Raw genomic sequence first — 18,409 nt, forward strand, 5'->3', positions numbered from 1 at the left:
GAGCAGCGACTGTCAGAGTGTTCTGTTATGACAGCCACAACACTTTGGGACAGTCTGAGGCTTCAACAGCATGAACAATACAGCAAACAAAGAGGAAAAAGTGAATCCTTGATACACTCTCAAAGACAGATACAGACCTTTAAGATGGAGTGTTTATTCATGGGGAAAATAGTTAACAAAACACTCTAGAGAGTTTCTTAGTCTATCAAAACCAATTAAAAAAGCCACCAGGAAGAGTCTAGAGACCTAAAAGCCACAGAGGACTACGGTCCCCTTTCCTTTGGTTTATCTGTATTTATCTCTTTAAGCAAAGGCTATGGGTGACTAACTTCTTTAGGGGTCACTTTGTGTGGATGAGTATTATGTAGCTCAGGCTGGCCTTGAACTTGTTATATAGCTGAAGGTGACTTTGAACTTCTGATCCTCTACCCTTGGGAGTGCTGGGTCAGGCCTGTACCACGCCTGATTTATGTGGTACAGGGTGTTGAACCAGGACTTAGTGCACGGTAGGCATGTGCCTATCCAATCAAGTGCCAGCTCCAGCTCCTGAGGGACACTTTAATTCCATTGTCTTCACCTGCATAAGATTTCTCTCTAAGAGCAGAGAAGAGTGAAGAGCTCAAACATGGGATTTGATAACGACTAGGAGTTAGGAATCCTGGTTGCTGGTTCACAAATCACATGTTGCTGGGAGGAAAACATTACTTCCTATTAATAAACCCTGAGGTCGTGATACACCACAGACATATGAATTCACAGCAGAGGCTGAGAAATCGTGTGGATCATTATCATACTTACTGGAGCTAGACTTAGTCAAACACTTCTCTGAGCCAACTGTAATCAGTTTACTCTCTGAGACGTGCCCAGGCAGCAGCATGGTGGATGACTTCTTCCTGCCTGTGTGTGGCTTGCCTTGGGCGAACACACGGCAACAGGAGCTAACCTCTAAGTCTTAGCTGTCAGGATTTAGCATTGCCCGTTTTACTGGGTTACTCTGCTCATCCAGATGGCACAAACCACTTGCAGTAATGTCTCTTTTTGTCTCCTCCATGGGTTCCAAAGGGAAGTCCTGGCCTGGGGCCAGTACCTGTCTGACAGTCATATTAACTCGAGCAGTATTCAAATAGGCAGCACACACCTGCCAGTCTTCTAGAGAGCAGGGCTCAAGCAGCGAATTGGTCGGGAGGACAGCTGGGAGAGGTGTCTCCAGGCAGCGAGGCAGGCATTCCCCATCAGGATGGGGAAGGACTCGAGGGACCGCATGATTTAACAGGCGGCTGAAGCCCGACATTACCATGATGTCACCACTATGCATAAACATGGCTGTAGGGGCCTCATCTCTCTTGAGGCCACCCAGGAGAAAGATGGCGGACTGTCCAAAGCTACAAAAGAAGGTCAAAGTAAAAACAGAAGTTTGTTATTAGTTATACTTGTGAAAGTTACTGCCAACTGTATTCTTTTTACATTTCAGACTGACACTGATTGAACTCAGGTTGAGTTGGTGGTAGGTGCCTTCACCTGCTGAGCTACCTCATGATCCTTATCTATTTTTGATCTGTGTGATCTTGTGTGGAGGCCAAAGGTTAAGGCTGACATCTTCCATAATTCCTCTTCCATCTTTTTTTTTAAATTTATTTTTTATGTGTATGGGTATTTTGTCCACATATATGTCTGCACACCTGTGTGTCTAGTTTCCTCGGAGCCAGAACAGGGAACCGGATAGCCGGGGACTGGAGATACCGATGGTTGTGAGCCACCATGTAGCTGCTGAGAATCAAACTTCAGTCATCTAGAAGAGCAGCCAGTGCTTTTAACCACTAAATCACCTGTCTAGCTCTGCATCTCTTAATCTTCTACTTTATTCTTATTATTTCTGTGTGTGCATCTAATAGGTGTGTGAATAGACTATGGAGCACACATGGCAGTCAGAGGGTGTTTTGGAGTTCTCTCCTTCTACTGTGGGATCTGAGTATCAAATTCAGGCCAGCAGGATTGTTAGGAAGTGCTTTACCCACTAAGCCATCTTATTAAAATCAGCCCACCTTTGAAAAATTACTATCCACAGGTGAGAAGTCAGAGTAACTCCTAGAGTTGGTTCACTCCTTTCAATATGGGTCCCGAGACTGAATTTAGGTCGTAGGCTTGCAGCAAATGCCTTTCTGAGGAGCCATCTCACAGGCTTCACCAGGCTGTTTTTTGAGACAGGATCTCTCACTGGATCCATCCCAGGATCCATTGTCTCTCCATCTTGCCCCCTTCCCCTCAAGCACTGGGATTGCAGGTATGTTCTGCTTCATATGCCTGGAGTTTTACATGGGTTGGTGGGGGGCAGCAGGGTGTGTGTGTGTGTGTGTGTGTGTGTGTGTGTGTGTGTGTGTCTGAACTTGGGTCCTCATGCATGTTACTTGCAGGAAGTTACTTAACCAACTGAGCCATCTACTCAGCCCGAAAGCCGTCACTTTTAAACTATCCTGGCTTGTGTTTCTCATAATCCCATACATTATTACGACAGCCCACAGAGTTGTTAAAAAACAAACAGTATATTAATAAAATCATGAGTCATTTCTATGTTTCTAATTTCTTCATTTTCAAGACTATTAAGGAAAGGTTCTTTCTTGTTGAGATTCTATGGACTCTTTTGCACATACTAAAACTTCTGTTTAGGGGGATAGAAGGTGAACTACTCAGGATTTGCGTTTATTCTGTATTCTGCTTCACTTTTCCAAAAAGCCTAGTTCAATTTGCGTTATGGTCATCTAACGTGCTTCTTACACAACAGCAATGACAGTAATTCTCGTTAAAAAACTTAAATTTTTGCTTAAAAGTGTCTTAGAAAAAAACAATAAACACCTGAAATCCTTAGAATTAAGTTACCTGAAGGAGAGCAATGGTTTGGAGTGATCTAGTTCAGATCTGTCCACGTGGATCCCCAGTGTGGAGTCTAGGCGGTAGTAATTCAGGATACCTGCTTCTGCTCGGAAACCCTGAAATCCACAGGCAGCAGCAACTTGCTCTGAGAGGAAAGCCAGGTCAGAAGGGAAAGGTGTATAATGATCTGCTGAGTATTCTTTGGTAAAAGTAGAGAAAACAAGAAAAATAAACAATGACCTCAGAATATAGGAAATGGTGGCATGAAATCCTTTGCCTCATTAACTATTAACACAGGCACTTAAGAAGCCTTCCACCCATTACCAGTGGCTATTACTGAAGAAAATGTCTCTTCCCTCCCCAACAACCATATAGATCCACAGGGAGGGGCCCTCTAAAGGTTGTTTTTATTAAAAGGAAACCCAATACTATAGCCAGCTAGCAACCTGGCTTGATACTCATCTGCCTGGTCAATCTGATAGGGTGACATGTGCAAAACGTCTGGATTAAGTCTAATCATAGCCAAGGCGGGATCTCCTTTTTCAGCCATTTATCCTCTCGATTTACTTCTGTTTTTCTTTCTTTCTTGATTTTTTTTCTTTTTTAAAGTTTTTTTAGACAGGATTTCTCTGTGTAGCCCTGGCTGTCCTGAAACTCTGTAGACCAGGCTGGCCTTGAACTCAAGAGATCCTGTCTACTTACTGGGATTAAAGGCATGCGCCACCACCGACCAGCCTGCTTCTGTTTTTTTTTTTTTTAAAGATTTATTTATTTCTTATGTATACAGTGTTCTGTCTGCACACACCCCTGCAGGCCAGAAGAGGGCACCAGATCTCACTACAGATGGTTGTGAGCCACCATGTGGTTGCTGGGAATTGAACTCAGGACCTTTGGAAGAACAAACAGTGCTCTTAACCTCTGAGCCATCTCTCCAGCCCCTGCTTCTGTTTTTAACACTCATGCTCTGCTAGAATGACAAGCCGGCCACTAGAGTCAGGCTTTCTGGGCTGTGCACACCTGCAGAGGTCGGATGCTTCTTTGCTCTCACTCCTTTCTGTGCTAAGTTGAACTAAAGTCTCCTCAGAAGACCCAATTTTTGTCTTCCAATTCCACTGGTGTTCTGGTGCAGCTAGTTGGACCAAGTCACAAAACTGCCCAGAGTAGAACCAACTCTAAGTGCAAAAAACTTTTCTATGGCGTCTGTGTGGATGGGCTTCTCTGGTTGGTTGGAACTTCTGTTTTTAGTGTTTTGTTTGTTTTTTAAAAATTTATTCAACAGCATATAAGTCAAGTCCCTACTTAAGTCTTTTCTGTTTGAGATGGGCCATCTCTACATAGCCCTGACTTTCTACTTAATTCTTAAAATGGAAGGCGTGACACTAAAATTTCCTATATTAAGCTTTGGTCCTTTGGAAAAAAAATCGGGGGTGAGGGCTGGAGAGATAGCTCAGTGTTTACGAGCAAATACTGCTTTTCCAGAGGACCCAGGTTCAATTCCCAGCACCTACAGGGTAGCTAACAACCACCTGTAACTCCAAGATCTGACATCCTTACACAGATACACATGCAGGAAAACACCAATGCACATAAAATAAACAAACAAATCAGGGCTGCTGTCCTAGTGTTGCCCCTGGGGCCCTTTTTTTAACTGTCTACTATATTTGGACAAACTTTCCTCCCCATTTTCATTTTTTTTGTCTTTGCTCTTCTCTGAATACTCGTGTGGTTTTTGATCATTTTCACTTCTCATTCTCTTAGTAAAGAAAGGGTAACCTTGAAGTATATAAAAATAGTAAGAGCAAATGAAAACATCATTAAAAGCACTGACTGGCTTTTCTGGGTTAGGGTAGCTAACTGTTTAGCACAGCGAGGTACTGCTGTAAAGACATCACAGGCATTAGTCACTTACTCTAAGCTTTTAAGGATTTATATGTATGAGTGTTTTGCCTGCATCTATGTCTGTGTACCATGTATGTACCTACTGTTCACAGAGGCCAGAAGATGGTATCAATACCTTGGAACTTAAGGATAGTTATAAGCTACCACATAGGTGCTGGACACTGAAGCTGAGTTCTTTGTAAGAGCAACAAATGCTCTTACGCATTGAGCCCTCTCTCTAGCTCCTAATTTAATTTTTTGAGACAGGGCCTTGTTACATAGTCCAAACTGGCTTTGAACTAGTGTACCTCCTGCTTCAGCCTCCTGAGATTAGAAGTAGGGCTAGAGATGTGTGCTGCCGCTCCCAGCTGTCCAAGAGATATATAAAGGAGGCAATAAGTCATAATCACTCCCCTAAATGGTCCAATTCATGCTCCTGACAGCCTTTGCTATGGCAGTGGTATTTCAAGTTTGTTCAGGAAGAAATATAACTACATGGGCCCAACAACCTATAAATGTGAAACAAACGAATGAAGCAAATACCTTACTGTCCCAGTTATAATGGTACCCTAGCGTGACCCAGCGTAGTCTCTCTAGTAAAGTCCGGGGTCTCCGTTTATTCACTTCTTTAGACCTGTAAAGATTGTACACAAGAGAATTTAGTCATTTTAAATGGCAGCAACAATCCTTTCTGTAGAGTCTATGCATTTAGTCTAAGCTATTAGCCAAGGCTTGAGAAGGAAGCTGACATTAAGAGTATTAAGACTTGAATTGAGGTGAGCAGTGGATCTCTGAGTTTAAGGTCAGCCTGGTCTATAAAGCGAGTTCCAGGACAGGCTCCAAAACCACACAGAGAAACCTTGTCTTGAAGGAAAAAAAAGGAAGACTGGAATTTTTTTGTTTTTATTTTTTTGAGTCAGAATCTTACTATGTAGCCCTGGTTGGCCGAGAACTCACTAGGTAGACTAGGATGGCTTCAAACTTAAGCAATCTGCCTGCCTCTGCCTCCTGAGTGCTGGGATTGAAGGTGTACACCACTGTTCTTAGCTTGGAATAGAGAGGTGCTAGCATCTAACCTAATTTTAAATCTTTACCCAGTTAACCAAAATAATCTTCAATTTTTTTAAAAAATGCATGGCCCTTATTACTGGCTTTCACAGCAAACAGAAGCATGTTATCCTCTCTGCCCTTGACACTTTCTCCAGGCACTAGATGATGGATAGGTGGGCTGGCCACCTTCTCCCCTGGCCAATGTGCTTACGCAGCAGTTTTCTGTTTTTGTCATGGCTAAGTAAGTGCTTCAAGTTAGTGTAGGCATTTTTCTCAGCAATCATGTTATAATGCCATGGCTTTCAAGTGAACCCCAACTGTGTGGAAATGAACTGACCAGTTGTCCACTCTGCAGTGGGCAATCTGGGCCCCATAAGCAAGCGTTGCATTTTTTTTTCCCCTATAAAAAAACGGAGAATCAAGCCGGGCGGTGGCGGCGCACGCCTTTAATCCCAGCACTCGGGAGGCAGAGCCAGGCGGATCTCTGTGAGTTCGAGGCCAGCCTGGGCTACCAAGTGAGTTCCAGGAAAGGCACAAAGCTACACAGAGAAACCCTGTCTCGAAAAACCAAAAAAAAAAAAAAAAAAAAACGGAGAATCACTGGTAAGCCACCAACCTATGACAAAATAACGCCAGCATCCTACTGTAAGGTTTTTCTTCATTTCATTTTTAAGGCATGGCAATTGTCTTTCTTAACTATTTCCTCAGAGACCCCACAGCTTTCTTTCATCCTTCCTTCCTACTGAACCCGACCTTCCAAAATTTGTTTTTTAAGATTTATTAATTTTATGTGTATGCATGTTTTGCCTGCATGTATATGTTTGTGTACCATGTGTGCACCTGGTACCCAGGGAGGTCAGAGAGCACATCAGATACTCTAGAACTGCATTTATGGATGGCTGTTAACTACAACAAGGATGCTGGTGTTAGGACTTGAACCTGGGAGATCAGCAGGTGCCCTGAACCACTGAGCCATCTCTTAGGCTGGTCTGAATCCGATCTTTAATCTTCTGTCCCCAGAGCCACGTTCTTTCAGCCTAAGGGTTTCCAGTTGTCTCACCCGACTCTCTTAATCACAAGTGAACACACAGTGTTACAGTAATCGCTAACACCCTTTCACCTCACTTAATCTTCCAGCTTCTGCTCTATACCATTATGCACTTCCAGTTTGCAGTTTTGCCTGTGTCTTCTAAGGTCCATGAGAAACACAGGCACAATCAAATGATGCAGGAAAACAGCCTAATACTCTAACCGGCCTTCTTCCTGGTTCCTCCTCTCCTTATACTACATCATCCTATTACCCTGATACCCTTTAGCCTTCCTACACTGGAGACCTTTGGTCTCACACATTCCAGCCGCCCTCTGTGCTTTGTTCCTTCCTCTGCTGTATTGGTTTTAATCACGTTCATGTGTAGGTGTCTTTGGAGGTCAGGTGCTGATCCCCTGCATGCAGGGTTATAGGTGGTTATGAGCTTGGACCCTCTGCGAGAGCAGTGCATGTTCTTAACTGCTGAGTCGTCTCTCCAGCCACCAACCAAAATTTTACATGGGGATAAAATGGAAAGGACCAATTCTGCGGCTACATGGAGAGTGTAGATGATAAAGTTTTCACACACAAAAATGGATAAAGTATCTCAGAAGCTACACATAAAACCAAAGCTAAGCTCCTTTATTTTTCTCCTTTTATACTTTTTGTTTTGAGACAGGGTCTCTGCTTATTCTTGGCTGTCCTAGAACTCTCTATGTAGACCAGGCTGGCCTCAAACCCCAAACCTGGGTTTGATGGTGTATGCTTGTGATTCCAGCATTTGGGATCGCAGGCAGGAGAATGAATACAAGTTCAAGGCCTGGCAGGAATATTTAAGTGAGACACTGCTGTAAGAAACATTTGATGGTGCACACCTTTAATCCTAGCACTTGGGAGCAGAGGCAGGTGAAGCTCTGAGTCAGGCCAGCCTGGTCTACACAGGGAAACTGTCTCAGAAAACAAACAAACAACAAAACAAATATAGCAACAACAGCTAGTACAAAGAATGGAAGCAAGCCTGATGTGTTTAAGGAACGGCACTTCAGGCCAGGGTGGCTAAAGAGAAGTAAATGGTAAAGAACAGTAGGAAATAAATTAGAAATATCATGGAGCCAGATCAGACTACCTAGTTCTTATAGGCTATAATTTTAAATTTCTAAATACATGATGCTGGGCATAGTGGTACACACCTTTCATCCTAGTACTCGGAAGGCAGATACAGGAGAATCTCTGAGTTCAAGATCAACCTCGTCTACATAGCAAGCTCCAGGACTACATAGAGAGACACTACATCAAAACACACACACACACACACACACACACACACACACACACACACAAAACGAAGACCACGATGGTGTCATGTAACAAAAGATTTGTTGCTCTGGTTCTGGGAAGGCAATTTCTTTTTTTATTCCTGGTCCTGGGGACAAGACTCAAGAACCGACACGCATGTATGTAGCAAGAGCTACACTCACCCTAAACCCTCACGATTTTCCTGATAGTGTCCGTCCCACTGTTAATCATGGTGGCTCCTTGCATCACACCTGGGTTTATGCTAAGGAGTGATGATTCAGGATGTTGGCTGGTAATCCCACAAAAGCCAACCATATGATCAGAAGAGTGAGGTTTTATGCTAAATGGTATTAGTTGGACCTCCAGACTGAATTCAATCACGTGGTTAATGACTTGTACATATTCAGGTGTAAGTGTCCCTTCTACGTGTGTGGATGAACATGCCCATGGCGGCCAGAGGTAGCTTGGTGCCATAGACAAAGAGGTGTCCACCTGGCTTTTATTTGATAGTATCTCTCTCAGTGAAACACAGGGCCCACGGCTGAGACCAGCAAGCAAGTCCCAGGGATCTGTCTGTCTGTCTGTACCTCTCTAGCATTGGGAGTGCCATCATGGTTTGTTTTCAAATGTGGGTACAGTTGCCAGGTGGTGGTGGGGCACGCCTTTAATCCCAGCACCCAGGATGCAGATGCAGGTGATCACTTAGTTCAAGGCCAGCCTGGTCTATAGAGAGAGTTCTAGGACAGCCAGGGCTGAACAAAGAAACCTGGTCTTGAAAAACAAAAAACAAAACAAAACAAAACAAACAAACAAAAAAGGTGGGTATGGGGGTTGAATCCAGACCCTTAAGCTTGTGTGGCAAACACTTTAAGCCCCAAACTCCCTTTCTTGAAACAGGGTCTCTCTCTGCCCTGGAACTTACCAAACATGCTGGTGAACTCCAGAAATTTGCCTGTCTCTGCCTCCTCAGTCCTGAGATTATAAGTAGGCAAGGCCTGTCTGGCTTTATCCTTCCTTTCTTCCTTTTAATTAAAAGAAAACAAAACACATGGGTTCTGGGGAACTGAACTCGGGTCCAGTCACCTCCCTAGCCTACATGACTAATGATTACATCAGTAGTGACTATACAACAAAATGCACCCCCCAAAATTCTGGATGCTAAAACTTGGGAGCTCACTGGCTGGGAGAAACTTCAACGTGCTATGAAGGCAAAATGCCCTGATTCCACAGTGAAGGAAGGGCACACGTCTGGTCTCACGGTCTTCATTTGTCTGGCCCCAACTTAGTGTAAGTTTTCCCTGCAGCATAGGGCTGATCTAGTGAGCTACTGAACACCAAGGGCCACCAACGCCCCTGAACCATAATCAGTGGTCGTCAGTATGAGAAGCCAAGAGCAACCTCAAGCCCGACCGACGTCTCAAATTTGTGGTAACCCTGCGTAGCTTCAGAACTGAACTTCAGATGAGAGGCTGTGACAAAAACAACATGACTTCTACATTCCACGTAGACAAGGTTTGAAAAGGGGCAAAAAGCAGATTGGACTAAGGTGGCTGGGTTAAATACAGTGAGAAATGATAGTTTAATCTGACTCTAATACCTACTTTGTTTCCAAGAGATGGATTTAAGGTCTTTTAATGGCTATCCCCTACTTCTGGGACAGGCCATGACTGTTGATCTGGTCTCCTGCACTAAAATACTGCATACCCACCAACCCCATACTCAGGACCAGGGACGAGACAAGCCCTGCGCTGTATCCCAACCCTACCTGTGCTTTTGTGTAGACTCTAGCTGCGCCACCCCTGAACAAAGCACAGAAGTGAGATGCAATCATTCTGTCCAGTCCGTTTCCCCAGCACATTCACCTACCACATCTTCACTTCCCATTGAAAATGGCCAGAGTCCTAAGGTGACAAAAGCCGAAGGCTCCTCAGGCCCTCTTGTTGCTGTTCTCAATGCAGGAGGATGTTGGAGCAACCAGAACCTCTGGGGAGTACCGGGACAGTAGACCCTTTCTACTCTGACAGACTTTGGAAGTGGAGTCTTATTGTACTGCTCACAGGACGCTGACAGATGACTCAAACACCTGGATGGCTTATCCCATCCAACACCTATATTTCCCCCGTGAGGAAACAGAAATATATATCACACAGTGACAGGATGGGAACCAGAGAGCTCATCGATTTTCAATGCTGCCAGCACAATGTCTCAGACTATCAATTTCTTCCAGTCTTGACAACACAAGGTATAACCACCACCATATTTATTTTTGCATTAGATAAAAAAATATATCTCCCTATTGTCCATTGGATGATATATTACAGGGGTTCATCTGAGCTATCTTAGAAGGCAGCTGTGATTTCTACAGTCATATATCAGAAGGCAAAGAATAAATTATTTGAAAATACAGGCTGGTTTAGATATTAAGCACTCTAATTTCTTTCTTTCTTTTTTTTTTTTTTTCCGAGACAGGGTTTCTCTGCGTAGCTTTGCGCCTTTCTTGGAGCTCACTTGGTAGCCCAGGCTGGCCTCGAACTCACAGAGATCTGCCTGGCTCTGCCTCCCGAGTGCTGGGATTAAAGGCGTGTGTCACCACCGCCCAGCTAAAGCACTCTAATTTCATTCAGTCACGATCTTCCTTTACATTGCCCTCAGTTCTAAGGGTAGCACTAAAAGCTGAAGAACAGGAAAGGTTTCCCACACTGCTCCTACATATACATTAAGCTACAGACATAGGAAGCTTTAAAGGAAACCTGCTAAATGTTAGTTATTTTCTTCCCCTTTGAACATAAGGAAATCTTGTACTTCTCCCATTAGAAGCAGCACGATAGTTTATGGCATGAAGGGCAAATAGGCCACCAAGAGGACATATTTTCTTTTTTGGTTTTTTCGAAACAGGGTTTCTCTGTGTAGCTTTGCGCCTTTCCTGAATCTTGCTCTGTAGACCCGGCTGGCCTCGAACTCACAGAGATCTGCCTGCCTCTGCCTCCCAAGTGCTGGGATTAAAGGCATGCACCACCACTGCCCGGCGAGGACATATTTTCAAGAAGCATCTTCTAAGGACTTCTCACATACATTCACAGAAACCAGAGGGAAATGTTAAACAAAACAAAAAAAAACTTGTCCAAGATTACCCAGCTACTACAGAGCTGAGTAAGGATTGGAAGAGAGACAATCTGACCCCAGAGCTTGTGCCCTACATCGCTAACCCCTGTACAATTTGGTCCTACTCCATCTACCATGCCCACTTAATGTTTTGTCTACCCTACCCATGACTTCCAGAAGCATTTTTATAAATTATTCCAACTTTGCCATGCAAGAGACTACTCTCATGATAAAGTATAAACTCTAAACTTGTAACTGCCAACGTAATCTATTTAAACGTGTTATTCTCCACACTTCTATAGAAACTCATAGAAGACAGGAAATGTTTTTGGCTTTCCCTTTTAGAACGGAAATAAAGAGACAGAGGTTAAACATCACCACTCTCCGGCACGAAAAACTGTCAGGCGACAGATACAGAATGTTGGAGTACTGCAATTCACCCAGCTACTGATTAAGCTGGTTAGAACTTGCATGAACTCCAATTCCTCTTGCATACGCTGTCCCCCTTGCCTGGCCACGAGCTGAGTCAGGCAAGGTCTACGGATATGCCTAGGAAATGTTTCCTAACTTCTTTTGAATCACTAACACTCCAGCACACATGCCTGTGCTCCTCCTATTTCACAGAACATACTCATAAATACCATACCATCTCTGCTCAGTCTGATGAATACTGCTAACCAGACTTTTTACTATTCTGAATGGCGAATCCCTAATCATTCTGAAGAAGAGTTGAAATGGTCGGGATAGGGGTGGGTAACAGATCAATAGATAAAATTATTAAAAAATGTATATGAAAGGCCCTAGCCCTTCAGGCTTACACCCCCAAGCCTCAGGAAAAGAGAAACTTCAAGCACCAGGAAATGAGAAACTAAAAATCTAGTTCCAAGGGCAACCTGACTTAGCTGTTGTTCAATCTCCCTGCAACCATATAACAATGTAAAGAGATCTCTGTTAAGAGATGTGCTCAACTGTGGCTGGGATAGTTGCAGGTGTTCCAGGAAGGACCACAGTGACCTGTGTGTAAACTCCACTCCCGCCTTGATACCCCCCCTTGAGGTTTCAGGGAAAATGTACCTGTGGACGTAACTGTACCCCCTCTGTGATCACTCTGTGCCCAGACCATGGTCTTGTGAAACGAAATTGTATGGGAATTGTAATCTTATGGCTTTTGTGGGTTTTTCCTTTAAAAACCCCCAAGTGGCTGCAGTAAGATGCGGCTCTTGCTTTTAGGAGCAGGGTTTGTCCTTCTATAAAGAAGCTTAATAAATTCTCTTGCGTCTGCATCACCTGGACTGGAGTCTGGGTTCTTGGGGCGCCCACTTGAGAGCCCCAGATTTGGGGTCCAACAGTTCTTGGATACTTCCATACTGCCTGGAAGAATTATTCCTCCTGTTTCTCCAGTGCTTCCCACTACTGTAACGTTTTCCCAGCTCTACTGTAATCACTCCTGTATAGAATTCTTGAGCATAAGGAAAGTGTCTCCAATGCCTAGCATCATGCCTGGTATCCAACTGACTTCTCCAGTGAGTATTTGTGGAACGAAAGCTGAAACATCAAGAACCAAACAACAGCTCTTCTATGAGCAACAACTGACCCACCATAAAAAAAGCTAGCCGTAGCACCTCCATTAAAACAGAAGTGCTATCAGTGATATTCTTCCTACAGGTCTACAAAGGAACACACTTTGAATAAAAACAGATCATGTGAGGACGATGTGGATGATCTCAGTTTCTAAGCTATGACAAGACTTTTAAGAACAGACAGTGCTGTGCACAGATGAGGGGGGAAAACCCAATGTATCCACTTTTACTCAAAGCAGTTTCTTCAAGGATCTTCCTCTGGCTGTTAAGACTTACCTTAGGAACTCTTTGCTCTGTTCCCATGGACTCTGGGCCTCTTCTTTAGACATGTGCTTGTCCAGGTTACATACATTAGGTTTCTGGGAGTACAACTTAAGGCACTGTTTTATCCAGTGCCGCTGGCATCCTGGGAGGAATGGGTTTGGGATGAAAATAAATCCTAGAAAAAGAAGATGGGGTGGGGAGAAATTTGCAATTGTTCTGTTTCTTTTTTCATTTCTTACACCAACCATTCTGTCATTTACTGCCCATATCCTTTGGTTCTGCTTAAAGTTAATGAAAAAACAAGTTACTATAAACAGGAGACACCATATAAAAATCTGACTTTGGGAACATCCTCAAGAACAAACAATTTGAAAGGTTAGCTGTCAATGGTGTTGTCCTAAAGCAACTTTAAAATTCAAAGTTCAGAATCCTTAGATTTTTACCAGGTACCAATTACAGTCACACAAGAATCCCCTAAGTCTTTGTTTCACTTATTACAGGCATAGAAGGCTACCTCTAATACTTGATTTAACCATAGGTCTTCATCTAGTAAACAGAACACTAGTTATTAGTCTTCTTTGTTTCTCAACTTCAGATCCACCTTTCTTGAACATACTGGCACCTGTCACTACAATCTCAGAGGATCTAACACTCTCTTCCTGTTTCCACGGCACTCCACACTGGTGTGCAGACTAAGTTCCGGCAAACCCCCCCCCCCAACACACACACAAGAAGAAAATAATATTCTAACACTTCCAAAAGATAACAGATAAAAAAGAATACATCTGATAGAGTTCACACCTTGGAAGTAACTTGGAAATTTAATGCCTCTTTGGGCAGTCTATTTCAGATAAGTTCTTTTTTTTTTTTTACTTTTTTTTCAAGATAGGATCTCACTATGTAATTCTGGCTGTCCTAGAACTCACTGTGTAGACCAGGTTGGCTCTAACTCACAGAGATCTGCCTTGCTCTGCCTCCTGGGATTAAAGGCGTCTGCTATTTTGCCTGGCATTTTTTGTAATGGTGACTGAGCTAAGACCTTGAGCATGCCAGGTGAACACTACCACTGAGCTATATCTCTAAGCTTCTTCTTCTTCTAATTCTTTTTTTTTTTTTGGTTTTTCGAGACTGGGTTTCTCTGTGTAGCTTTGTGCCTTTCTTGGAACTCGCTTTGGAGACCAGGCTGGCCTCAAACTCAGAGATCCGCCTGCCTCTGCCTCCTGAGTGCTGAGATTAAAGGCGTGCACCACCATCGCCCGGCCTAAGCTTCTTTTATGGGTTAAAAATCTGCCTTTCTTTAATTTGCATTGTTTTGGGGTTCTGACATACATACACACACACACCTCCAAATCAGTTTTCTTTTTCTTGGCTTTAAAGATAGGATCCTGTTATAATAGCTTGATTGATTCATCCCATCCCCTACTTTGCTTGCTTTGAGGTGGGCCCTATTTTTATACACACACTTTATGCTTAAAGAAACTGAGGGCAAGGAAGAGATTTGTCCTATGTCAGTTAGTACAAAGTGGAGCCAGGTATGAGTCCAGATAAATGGGAACCAGAACCTATGCCTTAACCACCACTCCACTGCTTCTCATCCTTTGTGAATAGCCATTTTTCAAATGTTTGATGCCTGCTGTCACATTTCCCACCTAAAGCTTTTCTTCCCCAGACCTTGTTTCTTCCAGTAAAAACAGGTTTTGGCACACAGAGTTCCTCCAGAATAAGTCGGATCAAGAAGTAAACAAAATCCTCTGGTCACCCTAAAAGGAGACCTTCCCATGCTGTGCATATTATACTTCTCTTAAACGAAGCTTACAATGGCGTTGAAAGCCAAGGAAATCCCCTAAGAACACAATGAAGTAGTAACCCATGTGATGTGAAACCCTACAATCCTGAAAAGGCAGACACGGCACTTCTGACAACATGAAACAGAAGTGGGATGGAACAGCTTGTACCTTGAACAATCTATCCAGCAGCAAGGCCCAGGCCAACAGGAAACTGTGATCTTGAAAACACTAAGTTCAGAGTTAGAAGTTTAAGGCTGAGGTGGTGGCGCATGCCTTTAATGCCAGCACTTGGGAGGTAGAAGCAGGCGGATCTCTGTGAGTCCAAGGCCAACCTGGTCTACAAGGTGAGTTCCAGGATGGCTAGGGCTGTTACACAGAGAAACCCTGTCTCAAAGGGAAAAAAAAAAAGTTAGAAATTTAAGAGCAGCCTCTCGGGGTTGGAAAGATAGGCCCACATTTGGTGTACATATATGCATGTAGACAAAACAGTCATACACATAAAATAAAAGTAAATACACCCAGGGGCTGGAGAGATGGCTTAGCAGTTAGGAGTATATGCTGCTCTTGCAGAAAACTGGTCTGGATTCCCAGTTCCAGTGATGCGGCATCCACTTCTGAGTTGCTCTACTCTTTGGAGGCAGTAGACAAGATAACCCAGAGAAGGCACAAATAGGTTATGCTCCTGGGTGTTTGCATGTCCGCTGTTTATCTCTTCAGCACTCATTCCTCCAGTCTCTGACTGGACTCACCAGGATAGCCTTCGAGTCCATAGGCCCGCCACTGGCTCACAGGCTTTAGGCCTGCTCGACAAACCTCCTGCTCAGTCACGGAGGCCACGTTCAGATGAAACCTCACCACCTGGAGGAGAGAAACTCAAGTCAGAGGGCACGCTGTCTCAGGTCAACCCTCCAAAGAGATTTCCACTATGGGTTCTTAGCATCAGCTCTCCCACCTACTTAACCCATGGCCTTAGTTCCCCCATTTGTATTCTAACAAATATTATACAGTTCTGCAAAATTAAGCAAAATAAAGTAATAATAATAATCGGAATAAACTAGTTTGGGCTTTCTTTTTAACTTTCAAACAACCCTTTCCTATGAGAACACACTTTAGTAATTTAAGCGTTTGCTATCTTGGAGTATCTCAGTCACAATGCTGTTTAGTCTGGTTAGCACGAAAACACTGCTTCTGAGGTACTTGTTACAGTTAGCAATAGGAAACTATCAGGCAGGAGTAGGATGAGAAAATGGAGAGTTCTCCTACCACAAGGAAAAAGTTATTTCCATAAAACACTAGGGCCCCATTTGCTGAAAGTGTTAACCTTTGATAAAATACTAATGCGAGAACTTTGCTTTTATTATTAAAAAATTAAGTATTACAAGTGCATAAAGTTTTCTTTGCACATAAGAGTATCTTATAGTAGATACGATGTTACACTACTTGTTGAGACTCAGCATGTAGCTGGGCACCGGTGTCACACACCTTTAATCCTAGCACTCTGGAGCAGAGGCAGGCAATTCTCTGGGAGTTTGAGAACAGCCAGGGCTACAAAGAGAAACCCTGTAACTAACCTAAACTACTCGAACTAAAAACTAAAACAAACCCCAATATGGCAACATAGGGGGAAAATATATATAAAATAAAAATAAAGAAAACAAAGAGAAAAATCCCACTTCATTCTTTCATGAATAATCAATTCAGCTTGCCTTAAAATATATTCAATTTCTCCCCCACCCCAAAGAGAAACGAACTGCTACTGTGTTGTTGGTTTTTGAAGACAGGACCTCACTATGTAGCCCTGGCTGTCCGGAACTCAGAGATCCACTTGCCTCTGCTTTCAAGTGCTGGAATTAAAGGTGTGTGCCACCACGTCTGGCTTGAGAAATGAACTTTTGTCTTAACAACCTCTAAGCATGGAGATTTCCTGACAAAATTCCAACAAACGGCTGGTGTATACGCAGGCTTAAAACAAAAAATTTCTTTCTCCGTGTTGCTGGGAAATCAAATCCAGTGCCTTGAACATGCTAGGCAAGCACTCCACCACAGAGCTACATGTCTGGTCCATCACTCTAAAATGGCTATCTGGAACTTTCTGAGAGCCTTGACCTACTTAAGTTTTCGAGTTACTTATACTGATGGCTGATAAAATATTTTATCATGATTTCTCTCTCCTTTTGGTTTTTCAAGACAGAGTTTCTCTTTGCAGCTCTGGCTGCCTGGGAACTAGATTTGCAGACTAGGCTGGCCTCGAACTCATTAGCCACCACCAGCCTGGGATACAGAATAAGACTCTGTCTCCAAAAAAAAAAAAAAAAAAAATTAAAACGTGACTAAGGAAAATATACATTATACCACTACAGCTTTCCCCTCTGTAGGAAATTATGTTCTCTTTCTTCTTAGGAAGGGGAAACAAATGGGTATGTAGGCTGTTTAGATTTATCTTAAATTTATTCTATTCGCACGAGTGTTTTGCTTGTGGAGGTCAGAAAAGGGTGTATGATCCTCTGGACCTGGAGTTACAGACGGCTGTAAGCCTCCACGTGGAGGCTGGGAATCGAGCCCAGGCTCTCAGCTACAGCGGTGAGCCGCTGAGCTATCTCTCCAAATCCATATATGTATATATAATATATTATATATAAATATAATATATAGATATACACACCCACATACATACACAATTTATTTCTTGGTTTTTCTAGACAGGGTTTCTCTTGTCTAACAGCTCTGTCTGTCCTGAAACTCGCTTTGTAGGCCAGGCCTCCCTCGGCCTCTCGAGTGCTGGCATTAAAGGCGTGCGCCACCACCGTCCCGCTTTAGATTTTGACATCTATCTTCACCGTGGATGGAGGATCTCAAAACCCTACAACGACCTCTTTGTCTTTTTTAAGTTTCGGGGAAGAGAGGGCCTAGCCTCGCGCCCGACCGTTGAACAGCTTGAGACTTATTCGATGGCAGGTTTTTATGTGAAACCCTGGAGCCACCCTGACGTCCTGTCGGACTTTACAGAACATGACGCACCAGCGTGAAGTGGACAGCTGGCTCCAAGAGGGACCGGCCACCTCCGGGCTTTATGGAGCGGGGCCGCGGGGGCTGCGGAGAAAGCGGCGGCGGCAGGAAGAAGGAAGAGGCCGGGCACCCTGCAGGCAGCGAGCCAGCTGGGGAGCCTGTGTACAGCTCGGCGCCCAGGTCCCGCAAGGCTTCCCCCCCAGAACCGGCCCGGAGGCCGACAAGTCCCGGGAGGCCCCGCAGGACGCCAGGCGCGCGGGGCGGCGCGCACGCCTCCTCCCATCGTACCTTGGGCACGCCGGGCCGCGGGCCTGGGGCCTCGTGTGCCGTCGAGAAGTCGATGACCGCTCCCAGGTCCGCCGTCCCGCGCCGGCTCTGCCGGTAGAAGCGGAACAGCTTCCGGAAGGCGTCCTCCCGCGGCTCCGCCGCCAGCGTGGCCAACGAGGCCACCGCCGCCGCCATCTTCCCCATGTCGACGCTGCCAACGGTCTGGCCCGGAAGCAGAACTCACAGCTCGGGATCCGGGAGGTCCTTCCGGGGTCACGACTCCT

General features: G+C 44.3%; 1 protein-coding gene and 1 non-coding gene across 3 annotated transcripts; both read right to left on the minus strand.

Moving 5' to 3' along the window:
• Positions 1–342: 342 nt before the first annotated feature.
• On the minus strand, positions 343–18,373 carry Alkbh1 (alkB homolog 1, histone H2A dioxygenase). Of its 2 annotated transcripts, XM_028876016.2 has the most exons (7): positions 18,147–18,359; positions 15,602–15,710; positions 13,078–13,240; positions 5,290–5,380; position 4,778; positions 2,875–3,067; positions 343–1,382 (listed from the first exon to the last, which is right to left on the minus strand). In XM_028876016.2, the coding sequence occupies exons 1-7, from the start codon at positions 18,327–18,329 to the stop codon at positions 953–955; spliced, it is 1,170 nt and encodes a 389-aa protein (XP_028731849.1). In that variant the 5' UTR covers positions 18,330–18,359; the 3' UTR covers positions 343–952. The 2 variants fall into 2 exon arrangements, with proteins under 2 accessions (XP_028731849.1, XP_028731840.1); XM_028876007.2 differs by lacking the exons at positions 343–1,382; position 4,778 and having other exon boundaries at positions 2,875–3,013; positions 18,147–18,373.
• On the minus strand, positions 11,638–11,772 carry LOC114699054. The gene has a single exon (XR_003735454.1). It is a non-coding gene; the product is annotated as a small nucleolar RNA SNORA58 (small nucleolar RNA).
• Positions 18,374–18,409: the final 36 nt, after the last annotated feature.

Source organism: Peromyscus leucopus, chromosome 14 (genome assembly GCF_004664715.2).
Source record: "Peromyscus leucopus breed LL Stock chromosome 14, UCI_PerLeu_2.1, whole genome shotgun sequence".
NCBI classification, from domain to species: Eukaryota; Metazoa; Chordata; class Mammalia; order Rodentia; family Cricetidae; genus Peromyscus; species Peromyscus leucopus.